The sequence below is a fragment of the Ambystoma mexicanum genome, chromosome 1q, assembly GCF_040938575.1.
Source record: "Ambystoma mexicanum isolate Mex_15411 chromosome 1q, UKY_AmexF1_1, whole genome shotgun sequence".
NCBI lineage: Eukaryota > Metazoa > Chordata > Amphibia > Caudata > Ambystomatidae > Ambystoma > Ambystoma mexicanum.
The window spans coordinates 234,454,532-234,473,579 of record NC_090922.1 but is presented as its reverse complement, the minus strand read 5'-3'; the positions used below and the strand labels follow the sequence as shown (position 1 = coordinate 234,473,579).

Sequence of the window (19,048 nt, the reverse complement as noted above, 5' to 3'; positions counted from 1 at the left end):
AGCAATTAGGTGGGAACTATTAGATACAGATGTATTCTGCAGACACTAATTAATAAACATGTTAAGGACTTTGGTACCTGTCTTGATCTCAATGCCAACCCAGACAAGCGATTTTGTATTTTAGAGGGCATACAAAATGTGTTAATGTGCAAAAATAGACCTGTGGAGAGACAGCTTCATTGGGGTAGTTTGATGAAGGATGTAGAGGTGTCAGATATGCACTTCTAGCTATCATCATGATGTGCAGCTCCTTATGATGCTGGGGACTGGGGGTTTCACAACTCAGCCCCTCTCCAAACTCCCACAAATCTGCTGCATCACTGCTAGGTCTGTCGTTCTCTTCCCTGACTTATGCGCCCCACTGTGATTTGGGTCGGAAAAATCCTTCTGATCTTTTGGCGGCCCCGCCCATCCTGCTTTTAAGTATTTAGTTCAATAAGAAAGCAGCTGTAACTCAGCGTTTGCTCTCCCACATTTTGGCGCTTCTTTATTGTAATAAGATTCCCTGGATAAAGCACGTTATTGGTGATCTTGCTAAAATATCTGAATTAACCACCGAAGATGATCTCAAAAGTGTAGAGAAGAAAATGTCTAAGAATGTAGCAGTAGCTTGGGCAAGTTGGTTTGTATCCCAAGGGTTTCTTACCCACACCCTACTGCCTTCTAACACAGCTCTAGGCGCCATTTTGGTCCCTAATTCGATGAACAGTAATTGCTATACTCTGAATTCTTCCGATCTTCCCACCGAATAACTGGGCAAATATTCAACTGTCTACTTCTTAACTCAGTAGTTGGTAATTGGATGAGTAAATGTGGTATTTTTTTCCCGCTCTTTCTGGATGGCTTCAGTTGATCATGAAGTGCAGTTGTTGTTCTTTTGACCAATTTATTCTGTTATTAGGAAAAAAAGATAATTTATTTATTCAAAGAGAAAAGTTTTAATAGATCAGCCTAATCTATTGTTGCAAGGGACGCGTTTCCAAAATGCCTTATTCAGGTGTTTACTTAGCCCCACCCACTAATGTACAGGGTATGAAACAAGTATGTTAGCTAAATAGTCAATAAACCTCTTCAAAGTGGTTTACTCAATGCTCAGTGAATACATGAACTGCTTGTAGAATAGACATGCTTATCACTGCTTGGGATATGCCTTCCAAACATTCCAACTGCTTCAAACATATTATGTAAACAGTTCTCTTTGTCTAGGGAACACACACATAGAAGCCAGCTTTAAACCTTTGATTCATTTGATGGACTGATTTCTGTTTTTTAACCTCTCGTTTTCCCTATGCTGTCTTTAGTCTTTTCCTTATATCTTGGTAATAGTTTGTTTTTAATGTATGGAGTAATATGGGCCTTGTGACCGGATATGAACTTAATAAAGTGAAATGAGTTGAAAGTAAATATAAGCTGTAGAGGAAAAATGTAAATTACCTGGACAGTCTTAACTTCAAGGTGGGCCCCTCCCACGCACTAAACTCACTTACCAAAATGGTGTCCGGAGTGCGTAAGCCAGAAGGCCTGTATGAAGTATCAGAGTAATAACGCTGCAGGTGCTCCCCATCTAAAGTTCAGTAATGCTCTGAAAGCGGCAGCTTTTCAGAGGCCCCAAACATCATACATACCCTGCACAGTGTTATAGCATGCCTTTAGAAAGCTTGAGCAATGATGCGGCCAGACATTTACCTGCGTGTGGGACATTGTGTGTCCAGCCATGGCTAGTAAAATGGTCTTGGCTGTAATAAAGGATAACTCTCGAGTTAGGAGCTTTTAAAAAACAAAGGACCCCGCCCAATGCGTGCTGCCGTCGCCTCTGCGTGCATTGCGCACTCCCGTCTCGCGAGTTCCTCTTCTTATGTATATTTATACCTCGTTGCTGAATCTGCAGAGTATTCGGGAGTCAGGATGCTGAGAGTAACGGCTGCAGCTCTTCTGGCAGCTCGTGAGTATGGCGACCGGTTACAGCCTCCGTAGGGAAGAGGCAATTCTCCCTTTCTAGCATTTGGGCGTTTGCGAGCTGTCAGGTGGAAGGAAACACGTTGATTCTGAAGAGCCTCTAAAATGGTGTGCCCTTGACCTAGGTAGTTGGGAAGGACTGGATCTAGTCCACTGTCCAAAGAAGACAAGGCTATCTCATTAAGCCAAATTGAGGGAAATTGAGCCCACAGAGACATCATGCTGAAAGCGCATTGCCAAACCTGCTTCCCTTATTCCACTGAGAGTGCATTTTGAAATCTCAATATTGATTTCATGTGTTTTTCTTTCTTTAAAGAAGTGTAAATATTATTAGGGTCAGTACCTACAGTGTGGAGATTGTGTGCTAATCGGGACATTCACCCAGCTCACGACACTGCCATCCATATGCATCGATGCAGTCTGGCCCCTTGCTGCCATCCTAAACATTCCAACTGCCATCCTAAACATTCCAAGACAATACAAAAAAACCTGCGCTGGGAACTGGTACACTTTGTTTACTTTGGAGTCCATTTTTCCATTTTTAAAAATTGACCATCAACACGCTGTATTCCACTTCACAAGCAGTTCCTTGATTAGTCATTCACCTCTTCCTGGTCCTCGTCCTTAAGCTCTTTCCCTACTTTGCTTTATCTCAACCATTCGTCTTTTATTTGTGCCCCCGCCCCATTCATATCTTTGTTGACTTTGTGTCCCTGCTTATCTTCAGTTTCGGTATCTTTGCATTTTCTTGAAATCTTTTCACTGCTTTGCCATTTCTTATGTTATGTTTTGTTATTTTATTGAGACTTATACCGCGCACCGCTGCCGTTTTCATGGTCTCCAGGTGCACAGGTATATCTGAAAAGGAAGGAGTGCTTGGGAGGGTTTATTGGGATGGAGAGGGAGAGTGCAAGAGGACTTTGATTTGCTTTTGGCAGCTTCAGTTCGAAAAAAACAGTCACTGTGTGTTGGGCTTGATTTTAGTTGCCATGGGTTTCGTGCTTTTTTGGTGTGTGTGTGTGTATGAAATTGGTTGCATGTCTGTGGTGTAGTTTTCTGGGGAGGATTTAGCATTTTGGGTTGAGTCGGGTCTTGTAGAATGTGCGCAGTTTGTTGTATGATTTAGAGTTCGTGCTGTGGTAGAGGTAGGCACGTGTTTTATTTGGTGGTTGAAGGCAGGGAACTCATTACACCAAAATGCCAGGGGTAGCGGAAGTGACATCACACGACTCTTGACCTCCGATGACATCACAGGAAGTGATGTCATTTGACCCCAACCTGAAGTGACATCACAGGAAGTGATGACACCCAACCTTTCACCCCTTGACAAAACAGGAAGTGGCATCACATAGCAGTGTTCCTAAGTACACTACAATAAATATGGTTACAATATCACTGTAATGTGATATACATTTCATACAAGAATGAATCACCATATGTATCGTTTATATCAGTGTATCTAGGCCCATATTACCAAATGACTGTGAATGGAAGCATCGTCCAAGGTCAAATGATAATGATGTGTTATTATAAAGCACTTACGCTCAAGCGCTTTATATAGAACAAATATACACACATTATCACCCATTCTGTGTTGGTCCTCATTTATACACCTCAGAAGGATGAAAGGATGAGTTGGCCTTGCCAGGATTCGAACCTGCAAGCTGCAGATCACACACACATCGCAGCAGCAATTGTTCAAAAGACTGAACTAACTTACCAGCTACTGCTATCTTACCGGCTATAGCAACATGAGAAATTACATGTCTGAATGTTCTCAAAGTCAGAAAGCAAATTACAATGTGTAGTGGTAGCGGATACCAATAAACAGGTAACTGAGATTTAACAGCAGGGCAGTTCATCTGCAGGTCTGGTGCAAAGTTGGCCACATGTCCAGCCTGCGGGGATCTACATTTTTGGCTTCAGAGGCTGGCAAAATACATGCCATTGCAAGGGTTCTTAACTGTATTAAAGAATTTAGAGTAGCGCAGGGAAAGCAGCGCACTGACACGGCATCCTGTACTCTGGGCACTCGTTACCTCCTACATGCAAACAAAAATCCTGAACAGCATGCCATGGAGATAGGAAAGATAGACACATTAAAACAAAGCATTAATTGTGGCACAATGAAATCAAGGGCCACCCACTTGATGTGCTATGGTCAAACATTTCTACACTGTACACAAGCTTTTAGGCACAAGGATTTTGTCAAGTGATGAGGACACCAAGATGGAATGTCTTGTGATGATTGTAAAAGAGACAACAACAGAAAAAAACATGCTACAACTGCAACTTGCAAAAAGCAAAATAAATGTACTTTTTGTCTACATTGTGAATTTGAGTTCTTGAAGAACAGACTAAATTAGTCACTCAACCCCTGAAGTGTGCCTAAAATAAACCTTTAATGAGTCTAGCAATTAATGTATACAATTCCAGAAAGACTAACTATTCTTTCTTATTTAGGGGTCACTGCTCAAATGGTTATGCTTGTGGAACCCCAAGTTTTTTTTAAGAGGCCTGAACATGAAAGCCAGCCACTCCAGAAATACAGCCACATGGCGCTGGCCACAGACCAGGAGGGACATTTAATTTTCTTTAAAATAAAAGCCCTTTAAAGAAATCATTTTTAGGGGTAGCAAGAGAGAGCATGGGTAGCAATGGCATCCCTAGTTGAAGGTGAATTTGTAATAGAATGGAAAGTTTTAGTAGGGCTAGTGGTGGGAGTGGTCTATACATTCTTGTGAGTTACTTTTGTATGGCTGGGCTCCAATCCTTATTTGGTGATTAACGTTAATATTCTTTCTTTCATTGGTGCAGCTCAGATTTGGTTAATTCAGTTTTGGTTGTTTCTGGTTTGTGGTGTCTCTCCTTGTGCAGCGGTTGAATGTTTCTCTGCAATATTACTTATTGTTTTACTTGATGATTTAAAGAGCTAGGTTTTTATTAGTTTTCTGAATTTCAGGTGCTCTTCCGTTGTTCGTATTTCCTTGGGGAGTGAGCTCCAAAGTTTTGCTGAGATGCAGTAGAATGCTTCTCCACCAAATTTCAGCTTTGAGTATTGCTTTGGTTTGATGTGAATGCCATTGCTGGATCTCAGGGTTTGTTTCAGTCTGTAAATGGAGATTTCTTCCTGTATGAATTTTGCTCCTTGGCTGTGGATTGCTCTGTGGGTTATGCAAAGCGGTCTGAAAAAAAATCTTTTTTTTGACTGATATCCAATGTAGGATTGACAGTGCTGGTGTGATGTGTTCCCTCTTAGAGAGTGTGAGGCGTAGTCTTGCTGGCGCGCTCCGTATTTGCTGTAGTTGTTTTGTGAGGTAATCTGGCATTCCCAGGTAGATGTTGTTGGCATACCCTATTATTGGCATGACAAGGGGGATGACGGTGAATGTTCTCTATGGGAAGGTGAGGAAAGGTAGCATCCTCTTCATTGTGCATAAGTCGAAGAAGCACTTCTTTTCTGCTGGATTGACCTGCGGTTCAAGTGTTAAGCTGAAAATGTTAATTACTTTGGAAGGCCCCGGTCAATTTCCCATTTCACTAGGCAATGGAATGTGATTTTGGTTTGACCGGTTGTTGGGTGTGATCCTGATTTCTGTTTCGTCAGGATTGAGTTTAAGGCTGTTGGTGCTCATCCATTTGTTTATTTCTGTCAATTGATAAAGGTTTGGTCTGGTTCTCGAGTAGTGGTGATTTTATAAATGATGTGTGTGTCATCTGTGTAGTTGTAGGTGATGAGTGGGGTCATGTAGATGTTGAAAAGTAGTGGTGAGAGGGATGACCCTTGTGGGACTCCATAGGTTGGTGTGCATGGTGCTGAGTTGAAGGGAGTTGGTCAGGTTGTTTCTGTTCTGTCTGTTAGAAAGAACTTTGACCACAGTAAAGCTGTGTTGCTGATTCCTATTTCTCAGAGTCTTTTGATGAGGGTTTTGTGGTGGATTCTGTCAAAGGCTGCTCATTGGTCTAGTAGTGTTAGCGCTGAGGTGATGTTGAAACACTTGCTTTGTGTAGAGGCGCTTTACAAATAAACAATACCACTACCAATGCTGGAGTTGGTGTTGGTTTTTAGGTCGTACCAGATGGATAGTAGGGATGTTTCTGTTCCTGTCATGGGTCTGAAACTAACTTGTGCTTGGTCTAGTATCCAATTGCTTTCAACATGTTCCAGGATTTGTTTGTATACATAGCTTTCTAGGAGCGTTGCTGGGAATGGGATGTTTGAGGTCGGTAGTTGCTTAGGTCTTCTGTGTTTCCCAAGGGGCCTTTGACGAGTAGTTTAATGCATGCTGCTTTGAAACTTTGCAGTACTTCTCTTGCTGCCAATGAATGGTAAAACAAGTTTTTGAAGTATTCTGCAGGTGTTATTTTGGGTGAGGATAGTATTGTAGATATCTGCTGGGCAAGGGTCTGCTGGTGAGGCTGCGTTGTTGCTTTGATTCACTAGGTTGGCAAATTTTTCTGTCGAAATTGTTGAGAAGTAGTTTAGTCTTGTGGTTAGTTTCAGAGTTGGGTGGTTGGTGGTGTTGCTGGTGTTCTTGGACAAACACTTGATGAGATGCTGTTTTAGAAATGGTTCTCAAGGTCATCACACAGTTTCTGGGAGGGAGTGGGTGCGTTGTTGCAGGCTGTCGGGTTTCTTATCTCGTTGATGATGCTGAGCATCTCTTTTGGGGTGTTGCTTGCTTTCGTGATGTGTTCGGTGGAGCATAGTTTTTTTGCTTCGAGGAGTCTTTGTATAGTCTTTGTATCTGTCTTTGGTATGTGATTTTCTTCTGCTGGTCGTAAGTTTTCCTCCAGACTTGTTCCATTTCCCTGTTTGTTTTCTTCAAGGCTCTGAGGTGAGGTGTGGACCATCTCGCTGTTGTTTTGTTTTGCGAGGGCTTAAACGTTTTTCCAGGTATGATATCATCTAGTGTTTTCATAATCCATTTTTGGATTGTCTCAGTTCTTTCTCTATGAGGATTGACGCTAGGACGGTACTTCCACACACTTCGTTTCTCCTCTCTGCTTGGTGCTGCTGTTGCAGGTCTCGTGACGCCCACCAGCACTAATCCATCCACTTATTGTTGGTCTCTTATTTTGCCTTCTCTCCCCCTCGCTCCCTTCAATCTGCATAATATCTTTTTCTACTGGCAGTTCCCATACTCATTTTGCTCAGTCCTATTTCTGCTCTTCTCCCTCTTGCCACCTACACTTTGGAATGCTCTCCCTTATTAATTTCGCCCCTAGGCAAAGAGAAATGCTTGCTTAACATTTCTCACACATTTATCAAGCAGTTGGATTGTTTAAAAAGCAGTTTCAAGCAGTGCTAATCATCTCTCGTCCCCAAGCAGTTATTGTATTCCCTAAGAAATGAGGAAACCACTTTAAGAAAATGTTCACTTACTATGTATTCAGCTAATTTACACGTTTGGACCCCATTCATGCCTGGGAGGGTTTAGCAGACGCTTAACTGAAGTACAGCATTTTTGGAACAGGTTGCTTGCTTAGTCAAAGCTCAGGAGATGCCTTTGATTTTTGCTTGGGGTTCTTCTGCTCTTGCTTCTTTGAATGCTCATCCTCTATCTACTCCTCTTTGTTAAGGATGCAGCATGATGCTGATTGCCCATTTTTCCTCATGTATATTTGTTACCATACTTGTGTAATTCTGTACAATGCTTTGCTGCATGCACTATACATAACATTAAATAAATCAATTAATGGGCATCATTTGGTCCCTACAGTTTGCTTCCTCTGCCAGTTGTCCGGTGCTGTCCACGGTAAGTGGTCTTTTCTGATATAACACGTTCATTGCTTAGACTTGAAATTCAGCAGCAGTGGTAGTCTCAAGGATAGTTTTGATTTTCTTACCAAGTCTTTGAATTCTTTCAAAGTTGACTCCTTCATTTGCACTATAAAGCTGTGCCACTCATGAGTGCAACACTGTTGGCTGGTGGGGTGAAAATAGCTTTGCTGTATTGTCAAACTTAATCAGTCATATTAGTCATACATAATCACTACGCTCCTCTGGCACCAACTCCTTGTGTGTAAAGCGTTTTCCTAAACAGAAGGCAGGAGGCCGTTCACTCTCTTCAACTGGCTCCTTACCTTGGAAAAGTCTCCCCCCGCCCCTGCGCCTTGAGCAGGATCTTCTCAAATTCCAGAAGCTCATCAAGATCTTCCTCTTTCCTATGCCCCCGCCCCTCCTCTGCTAATCCTACAGTTAGTGAATTGGTTTCCTGGGCCTTATGCATCCTCAAGGCCCTGACCTTCCACACCAATTCTGTCTAGCTCCTGTCTATCCACAGCACTTGCATCTGCATACCCTCCACTCTTGTGGTTCGCACTTGCGGTATGCAGTAACAAAATTGCAGCAAAAATGTCACCTTTACAAAAAATCGCTGCAGATTGCTGTGGTTTGACCCGGTAAAGGTGTACCCCATTATACCATTTAAGGGGAGCGGGAGTTGTGGGGGTGTCCACCATGTTTGAGAGGGCGAAACCCACAGTTCTTCCCATCTAGAATTCCTTAGTTTGCTCATCCCTTCTGGATACAGCGGTGGGCCAGCAGTTGATCTAAACCACTGGCAGTCTCACACCGCGACTTGTTCAATGCGTTCAACCTGTCAAGCTAGTCAACGCAAGCAGAGAAAAGTGACTTCATAGTTTCTTTGTGCATCTTTTGCGATAGAACTTTGAAACCAAGCTAAGGCCCAAAAAGCAACATAAAGAAGCATTGTTTTCAAATAGCCTTGCCAGGAGATCTTATTTATGGTACAAAACATGCGTAATTACGATTTATTGGTTAAAAAGCTTTGCTCATTTTTCTATAGAATAATCCAAGGGGCTAATGCTTTGAAGGCAAGCGTTTGGCTGATTCTGTTCACCCCCGACTCCATATATAGAATAATAGCTTTGCCAAAGGGATGCATTTGACTTAATCTTCAATATTGAACAGAGTCACTTTTCCTATAAAAGGATTACCACTCAGAGTTCTCGCCTCATTCGGAAAATCTGACTCCTCCTAAGTATTCACACACCAAATATTTTACAAATACACATACATGATACTAATTCGTTTTTCTACTATGAATTGTAAATTCGATGTTGCATCCGCCATGAATTAGCCTGAACCATACAAATCCCTGCCAGCCTTCATTCACATGCAGACATTTTTAGACATGTGGTGAGTAGTCTGCCCAACATGACTCTATGACACATCCATTACTACCCCCCTTCTTACTTATCAAATGTTTTATTCTGTTATGAATACATTTAAGGTTATTTTAGCAGTGTTTAATACCTTTTGACAAACATCTCAAAATGTTTCATTAAAACTCCTCTTCACTTCTGACTGTGCCTTCCTCAGGACTCTAACCAATTTTAGAACGTGGGATATACATATGTCATTATTCCTTTCAGTGTTATATCTTTGATTATTTATATCACAGATTAAACCAAATGGGCCTAAGCCCTAACTTTACTACACAGTATTTACGTGTTTCTGTTGTTTGCATCTATAAATTCATAGTTTATGGTATATGGAAGCAGTTATGTTCTTTTACAATTTACACTTTCTTGAAAGATAAAGCATCCTCATCTGATGTCATAACAATGTCTCCAGTTACAATGGAATTCAGCAATAATTAAGTTAAGCAGAGAACACACTGATGAGGTGTGCCTAATATAGGCATGCCCTGCAGTATGTAGCCCTCATGTGTCATAGCCCCAATTTCCCATGTAAACCTCTGATAACGGTGAGCCACTAGGCGTATTGGACCCCATTCTCTGCTAAAGTTCACCAAATAATGCTATTCTCATGGATTCGACAGGCCAAATTCTCTGCAGCACTATAGGCTGTCACCACTATTTGCAAGGAAAATACAGAGGTCTAGATATTCCTACAGCTGTATAACAGTACTGGACCTATCCATCAATTGTTATCTTGTTCAGAGCAGGCATGAAGGACGAAGCATGTATTCTTGAGTATTTGTCATTATTTATGTCACAGAAACGAATTCACATTTCACCTTTGACTTCAGACCACGTCCCCACTATCTATTAGTGACCACTCATTTATTGTCTCATTTATTTTCCAGAAGAAGTTTCCACTGCCCTTTAAATCTGCCAGTGGTTATTCCATACCTCTAAAATGTTTATTTCAGATACAAAATATCCTTGGACACATTGCAATTAATAAGGAAACAGTTAACAGGTCAAATACAGAGTCCAGCATTTTATCATGTTCCATTAAAATGGCATACTACTTTATAAAGTTGTGCTGATGAAGTAATCATGCTCGGGGTGAATCCTCTTCCGCCAAGGCTGCCAGATGCAGTGGATCACAGCATGCGCTATCACCGAAGGAGTAGTTTCCTCACAAAAAGCAAGTCAGGCCTAACCATCCTCGTTCTGCTCAATTAGAGCAGGGGTTTACGCCAAATCAAGTGTATTGGTGCACAGCAATATCATGAAATGTCTATTAGCACCCAGTATGCGGTTAGCAGCCAATGCACTCACTCAAATCATATCTTAAATACAGCAATAATGCCCTGCCTTCTGAGTGAGCTCCCAGGTATTACCCAAATTGACCTTTTACAATTGATCTTTTGCACAATTGACCTAATTGTAATGGCCTAATTGACCTTCTGCACAATTGACCTTTATATTATTTTAGTAATTTTATATATGTATTGGGTTAGTTTTGGATTATAAATAATATAAGGGATTGGGTGGGGGTTGCAGGGGGTTTTGGGTTGGGTGTGGGGTTGCGGGGGGTTTCCCCCCGCATATATATCGTAATGGACCTTCTAAATGAAGTCAATTCTCCCAAGGTCAATTCTCCCGAGGTCCATTGTGAAAAGGTCAATTAGTATACAACCAGCTCCCACACTCCTGCAATGCTAATCTATCCAAGAGGAAACATCGCTTACCTTCCACCTTTTCACCTCTGCCTCTCTGTCTCCCACAGGCCTCCAGGAACATGGAAAAGGGACTCATTGGTGAGCTTGCTTTCTTATGTCCCTGGTGGCCATCTTGATTATAGTATTCTTTCATTTTTGTGGAGAAAGAGTTTGTGCGTCTTTTATTCACAAGAATTAAGTCACCACTAGCACTTCCGAAGTGATGACAGGGTGCCCTGTACTCGGGGCTCTTTCATTTGACCATATTCGGACCAAGAATTGCAATGATTTTCGCTTTGTGATAGTATCTATTGATCATACATACTCAGAGCTCAATCGAACCAGCACAGTGGTGGTCTTTTTGCTCATAGATAATAGGATTTATAAATAGGTGTTTTCCACCGGAAGTGTTTGTTATAATTGGTGAAGCACCACCCACCTGACATGAAGCAATAACTTAAGTTGTAGCCCTTTCAAAGCCAGCTGGAATGAATGATCCTCAAATTAAGCGTGGAATTTCGTTAAGTCTGTTTTATTGTGCAGAATAGGGAATGCATTTCCTCCACATGTGATGTTCTCCCCAAATTATCTGCAAAGCTGACTCCAAGTTAGTCAAAAGAAGCAACATGCCTCAAGTCCTGTCCCTCACTTGCACATTTTGCCTCGAGGGATTAATGTTTCCCTTCAATCTTTAGTTTGGCTTTGTTAACATTGATTCATTGTTTTTCAAGTTCATGCAATCCTTGAGTTTCTCAAGTAATAAAACCAAGGTCCTTCCTCTCGGGGTAAAATGAAATTGTTGCAGCTCCATAGACCTAAACACAGTGCCATGCTCCTGCCCAAAAGGCATCATGCCAAGGTGCATGGCGACACACTTGGCACAGTGGATGTGTCTGATAGTTATTTTGCAAACTTTCATTCTTGATGCAAGAATAGGAACAGACTCAACCACGCAGCCACACGCTGATATTGTTTCCCCAATTATGTTCTTTTCTGTCAGTATAATGAATGGATACCCGTCAGGTGCCAGAAGTAGTCTGTGTCCCCCCTCCCATCATCACATCCCTTCATTTGGTAGGTGACTCAGGGCGTCCATTGTTGCCTTTGCAGACAATACCTTTTCAAGACCCCCCTAGCTAACACAAACATTGTTACAATGGGGCACTTCTCAGGATAATTAAACTATTGAGAAGACATTTGGCCAATTTACAACACGATTCAGGTGCCTGCATATACTAGAGGATGTCCATATGTACAATCCTGAAAAGGTGGCTTCCCAGTTGGGCCCGTCCTTTGGCTACCAACAGTGCTTTGTACAGTAGGGAGCGAACGGGTCCTGAGATGAAGGTGCAGGGTTGATTGTAGTTGTGGCAATGGTAAATGTGCAGCACCAGCAACTGGCAATGCTGTTGATATTGGAAGTGCGAGTGGTGCAGTGGGGTATTAGCATATGTGGTAATGGTCATTTCCGAATGCAAGAAGCATATTTTGGATTAATCACAGTTGCCAATTTACCATTATCAATCATGCAATGGTAAAGCTCTTATCATGAAGAGACACTCAGATTATAGCATGCAGTAACTGTAAATACTGAATGTGGCAATAGGTTTTGAAAAACACCAAAGATCGTGACGAGGGCCCTAAACAACAATGAAGCATGAACTAAGACATTGCTCCAGCAACCTTGAGCCTCACATAGAATCCCCTCTGTTGCACCAATAACATTATTTTTGTCTGACCATCTTTGCAGCCTATTCAGTGACATTTTTTAAAATGATTCCAGTCTCGCCTAAAACTGTAATGGGGAAAGGCGAAAGAACCAAAGCTCTGCATCAGTATTGGTATCAGCTCCAGGGACATGCATACAGGAACTGCAAGCCAGAATCTCCAATCGCGCTTCTTTGTCCTTTAACCATACAGCTGCACATCGTTTTTCCCAGGTATTCTCTGCCAATATGTGTTCCCCATTTAGATTTCTATAACTCTTATGAGCCCAAGAAATTGAAATGCTTTGTAAGGAAATTGTTCCTTTAGGTACTGTCAGGAGGCAAGATTTTGCCTCCGGCCAGTCCTTGTTGATATAGATTAAATTGCTGGCATTGCTTCTTAATATTAATCCTAGACGAGCTGTTTGGTTAAAGATGGGGTGCTCGTCAGAAGTCACTAGGCACCAAGTGACTTTGTTATAACTAATGCATCTGATTGGAACAATCTTCTCGTGCTGATGGTGTGCCTGTGAAAAATTTGCAAACATAAAGTGCTGTAAAACATTTTAAAGTTGCCTCAATTCTTTTGTTGACCGTCTGTTTATTGGAACCTGTTCTATGCAATCAAATCGGATTGGTGTTCGCGCCTATCCTGAAAAATAAATGTTGTTGATAATAATACGGATGATGCCACTATTAACACATCAGTTCAGTATCTGAATGTGTCAGACTTGCATTGCTTTAATTACTCCAAAAATAAAATACAATACATGAAGTTCAAATATTTGTGTTATAAATAGAATCAAGTCAAGCAGCAATTTATATCACAATATTTATTAAATAACATTTCTTAAATAACAATTCTTAGAAATAAATTCTTGTTCCAATGTTTAAACTTAATATCTCTGAATGAGTACATTATTCTAAATGAGGTTACATCTTAATAATAAGCATGTTAGGATCACCAAGTATTGACAACAACTGATATAAATGTGAACTCATAATGTAATATTGTTAATGTAATCAAGTACAATTACTAGAAACCTCAATTAAATGATTTCCAAACTCTGAAAACTATGCATAGTCAGTGTGTTCAGAGTAAACAAAGAATGCTAGATCAAAATCATAGAAAACAATGAAGATTGCACTCATGCCCCATGGAATGATGGCATCTAGCCTGTCTATCCAGAAGGCCTTTCTCTAATTCATCATTTGTTTTAAATTACCTTTCTGAGATGGTAGTTGTATGACTTCCAGTATTTGTAATCTCATTTGATTAATTTGAAGTCCTCTTTCATTAAAGTCTGGCCATAATCGACTTCAAATTTCTCTTTCTGATGTGAAAGCAGTGTGTATTCACTTTTGCCATTTTGCCAGTTTTTCCTACATAGCAGATTCTGTATAGGTAAATAATGGTAGATGTATCAAGGTGCCAATGTTTTTAGAATAATTTTCTCTCCAGTTTGACGATGAAATATAAATTGCTACCCGTGACTATGTAATTACAAGTACTACAATTGCTGTACTTAACATGCTTTGTGAGTTTGTGTGGTGTTGTTTGGATTAAGTTAGTACATCTTGAAAATTGTTGCTGCAACTGTATGCTGTGGTCAGTCGAATAGCAAGTAAAGAGCATAGTTTTGTGTCATGCGCACATCTGAACCATTTGTTACAAAAGATGTGTTAAACATGTAAACTCTGAACAGAATATTAAAACCCATTCATTACATTTGGTGGTGTCTGCATTTTGTGGTGCACAGGTAATTAGGTTCTAGTTCTCGCACGTACTTTGGATGTAGCTAACATGATCTCTATAGTTGAATATCCTCATTGGAAAAATATGTTTTGCATTTTATTCTCATTGATTGACTTTCTGAATGATGGCTAATGACATGTTTAACCCCTGACAGTTGAATGGGAGAAAACTCAGACAGCTTGGTATTATCTCCCTCCGCCTGCGAAAAGTGAAGCCCTGCCTCCCTCCGGATAGCTTTAAATCCACAGTTCAAGCACTGGTCCTATCCCACCTGCATGGGGGCAATGCACTCCTCAAAGACCTCCCGTCATCCTTACGTGTGCCTCTGAGAAGTGTCCTACACATGGCCACATGCCTCCTCAAGGGTCTACGCAGATACAACCACAACACCTGGCCCTCATCAACCTTCACTGACTCCCACTACACGCACAGATCACCTTTAAATCCTGCTGCATCATCTATAAGACAGTTGCCCTCAAGTCACACAGCTACCTCGCAGAGAAGTTCTGCATCTACGGTGGACAGAGCAGCACCAGAAGCCAGGACATGTACAGACTTGAAATCCGCCGCTGCAAAAAGGAAAGGACAAGAAAACAAGCCTTCTCTGCCTACGTCCCAAGCCTATAAAACCTCCTTCCCATTGGCATCAGACTCGTCCCCACCCACTTACAATTCAGAAAAGAACTCACCTCTTCAAGGAGTCTCTCCTCCTCAACACCTAGGCCATCATGTCACCCCTCATGCCACCTGACTTGATAGACGCTGCCCACCCCTCTCCTCCCTGCCACCCAGTACAGCTATACCCCTCCTCTGTCCCCCTCTGTATCCTACCACCCGTTGTATATCTGTTCTGTTGTTACTACTGAAAAGTGCTCCGTTATGCATCTGTGATGTTGTACAACTCTGTAAAGCGCTCTCTTAAGTATCTGTACTGGTGTATGCCTCTGTAAAATGCTCTGTTGCTTCTCGAAGCTAGGTCTGTGCTGAATAAATATAATAATAATAATAATAATAATAATAATATTAATAATAATATAGAAGACCTTTTACAGTTCCATCTGGATAAAAATCATTCTGCCTGGGGGCAACCAGACGTGGACTCCCTGCTCACTGTGCTCAGAGAGGTGCAGCTTCACCTCACTGATGAGGCCCAACAAGGCTGAAACACGTGTATGGGGTTGCTGTTGGTACTCTTGTTCAGAGAGGAATTGCCATAGCATTTCGGTGCTGGACTGCCCATGTGGGTGGGACAAATACTGATATGCAAATGGGTATTTCCCATCTGTGAAAGGTATAGTGAGCAAGAAGCGTGTGCTGCAAACTCTCATCTCAGAACAGGTTATCATGCCTTGTTCTTTCTGGAGAGGAGCGCCTGCTACCTTTTTTTTGAAATATTTGCAAGGAACCTGGGGTTGGTCACCCTAAGTTACCTGGGGGCAACCAGACGTGGACTCCCTGCTCACTGTGCTCAGAGAGGTGCAGCTTCACCTCACTGATGAGGCCCAACAAGGCTGAAACACGTGTATGGGGTTGCTGTTGGTACTCTTGTTCAGAGAGGAATTGCCATAGCATTTCGGTGCTGGACTTCCCATGTGGGCGGGACAAAGACTGATATCGAAATGGATATTTCCCATCTGTGAAAGGTACAGTGAGCAAAAAGCGTGTGCTGCAAACTCTCATCTCAGAACAGGTTATCATGCCTTGTTCTTTCTGGAGAGGAGCGCCTGCTACCTTTTTAAAAAAAAATCATTCTATGTAGTAAATTATTCTTGCCACAGCCCTTCCTAAATAGGTTGGCAACACACATTTTGATGAAAGATCTGTTTGTCAAAATACGAGAATTGCACAAACCATGGAAAATGTAATGTGTTCACCTAAAGTGTGCAAGAATCAGAATAATTCTTCTGACTCTTCAATTGCAACCTTCCCAAACACCTAAAATATTTTCAACTCACAAAAATCATTTGGTTGTTTGGATGGACCAATATGGAGGAGCCAATATGTTTTCTTGTTCGAATTTGTAAATAAAACAATTTGCATAAAATGGTGTCATGAAAGCATCCAATGATGTTCCAGATATTTGAATATAAAACTACGTTTAATGATAAAAAATAATTATTCAGAAGAATAAATTGCTTCCAACTAGATCAGGATAAATTATTTTTCAGATCCAACTGATTGTGTTTCCCGTAATCACCATTTTACTGCTTCTAGACTTTATTTTTGTGGAATGGAAGTATACAGAGTGTTAACCTCAGCTGTAAATAATACATAGTTTAGTGTAATGGAAATCATGGTCAGTGTTTGCAACAAATTGGCCATTTCTTTTATGTAAATCGTAGCATTTTGAATTAGTTGTGATAGAAAAAGTAAATGGGCCTCATCACGACCATGCAGGTATCCTGGTGGTTAACCCCCAGGATACCGGTAAATGCTATTACCGTTTCCGGCACTCGGTCCGGCGGATTACGAGTGATGGTGTAATCCCATTCATGGAGTCTCGTAGGACTCCATGGGGGGTTTGCCGCCATTACCGGCACCAGCAATACCAGTACTAGTAATGACAGTGTTTTTTGCCGGTAAGGTGTCTTTTTGCTGGAGGTAACGCAGGTGTTTTTTTGTAACACTCTGTAACAGTCTCAGGAGAAAACATAGAAATAATGTAGTGTGTAAGTATCACCCACTTGTTATTACTGTTACATCTGATATCAAATATCATAACTTAGCTTTGAGCACCAAGTGTGTGTTTATTCATTTTACGGCGTCCATCTAGATATTATGGGAGCGATATTAGTGCAAAATATTTATGAAAAAATATATTGAAATCATTATTTCACAATCATCATATGACAGAGTACAGCCCACACGTAGTGTAGTAAGTGGGATCTCATTGTTCTAACAGCTTGTGATGCATATTGAATCACGGCTGTAAGTCTCTTCACTCTAGCCCTCTTAGATAGGCGGTGCAACACCCGACCTCGAAGGTGAGCTTGTTAGGGATAGGGACAGGGTGTTCTTCCAGCAGGGATAGTCTGTATGTGCGCGTGAATGTACAGTAATAACAAGCTGGTGATACTTACACACTACGTTATTTCTATGTTTTCTCCAGAGACCGTTACAGAGTGTTACAAGGTTGCATTTTAACAGTAGGAATGCAAGGTAGACCAATCGGTCATTAGTCATACCCTAAGTGTTACGGTAACACATGTGTGCCACCAGCAAACCTGCAGTCGGCCTTTCTGGTAGAGTGGTGGTATAAATTTATACCAACACTGTAATACCAGGCGACTTATAATGAGGCCGAATGTATGGTTGCAGTACCTGCAATACACCATGTATGTCTGCTACCAAAAGATGACTTGGTGTATTTTTATGAACTTTAAGGACAACGTAAATGGACCACACATAAAATCCATAATATCATTATCATCTACATATATTTTCCCACTATGTATCAAAAAAAGATTAAGAACCTATACATTCCTCGATTATGATGAAATACTAAACGTCTATCTTTCCAGTATACAACAATTCGATCCTAAAACACTAAAATGTTTATTTCTTTGTGATAACCCAAAAACCATCAATTCATCTTATTAGTCTGGCCAAATACTTCATTTAAAATTTGTATCAAGCCAAACGTAATAGAAAAGTTTTCTCCCCCTAAAAATAAGGGCTACCATTTCTCTGCATCATAAAATTCTCTGGGTTCAAGAAACTTCCCAATGTATCTAGTTCTTAACACGGTCAAGCATGTTCAAAATAACGTGATATGTTTTAAAGTTTACGTCACCCTCTCAGCAACACAAGATCTACATCTAGCATCCTCTGTCGCCTATTTTTACCCGCGTTGGGAAGCATCAACGCAAGGAGCAGCCGTTACTTTTTCTGAATGAGGGGTTAAAGTCTTGCTATTTGAAAGCTGAATTTGGGAAGTATATCATAACCCATCCATGACATTTATGGGCAACAGACCCTGGATTTTATGATTACACAGCCATTTAGAAATTGACAACATCCTTTGAAATCAATGTTTATTATGAGATTCCTGGAACTGCGTTGCTATTTTGAAAGCACTCGTTTTTTTCCTCCTATTGCTGCTTATTTGACTGTTTTTGGCCCTTCCAAGATGGCCACCGTGGTTTTCTTTGTTGTGTAGACAGGCTGTGCTGAATCACCTCTCCCTGTGCTGCACTCCCATTGGTTGCTGAGTGTTTTCTTCCATCCAATCAGGGACCGGCAGGCTTCAGTTGGCCCTCTCAGCAAAGGCCCACTTCCAAGGCCCCTGTCTGCTCCCTGTCCGCTTCCAGAACGCTTATTGTGGTCCTCCCTGCATCTTAACCACAATGATGCGGCCACCTCTCTCCTCTAAGAAATCTGGACTGTCTTGACTTTGCCACCTCCAGAACTATGGGTTAGTTCCCTCCTTATGGACTCACTTCTACTGCCTTTGACTATCACTGTTCTTTCTGCTTGTTGCTCCCATGTTGTCATCTTGCTGCGCAGTGCTTCCTAAACCCTTTGCCAACATCCGATTCCAAGATTGAAAAAGTCAAATCTTGCTGTTTTTGCTTTGCTCTTAAAAGTCAAATCTTGCTGTTTTTGCTTTGCTCTTAAAAGTCAACTCTTGCTGTTTCTGCTTTGTGCTAAAAAGTCAAATCTTGCTGTTTTTGCTTTGTGCTAAAAAGTCAAAGCTTGCTGTTTTTGCTTTGTGCTAAAGAGTCAAATGTTGCTGTTTTTGCTTTGCT

The 19,048-nt window shown here is 41.3% G+C and overlaps 1 protein-coding gene across 3 annotated transcripts in view; it reads left to right on the top strand.

The window, feature by feature from the left end:
- Positions 1-1,899: 1,899 nt before the first annotated feature.
- LOC138526959 (T-cell-interacting, activating receptor on myeloid cells protein 1-like) overlaps positions 1,900-19,048 on the top strand; it is a 234,722-nt gene continuing 217,573 nt past the window's right edge. For all 3 annotated transcript variants that reach the window (XM_069637914.1, XM_069637904.1, XM_069637895.1), the window contains exons 1-2: positions 1,900-1,942; positions 7,680-7,715. In XM_069637914.1, coding sequence (XP_069494015.1) covers positions 1,906-1,942; positions 7,680-7,715 — 73 coding nt within the window. In that variant the 5' untranslated portion in view covers positions 1,900-1,905. The remainder of the gene's footprint in view (positions 1,943-7,679; positions 7,716-19,048) is intronic.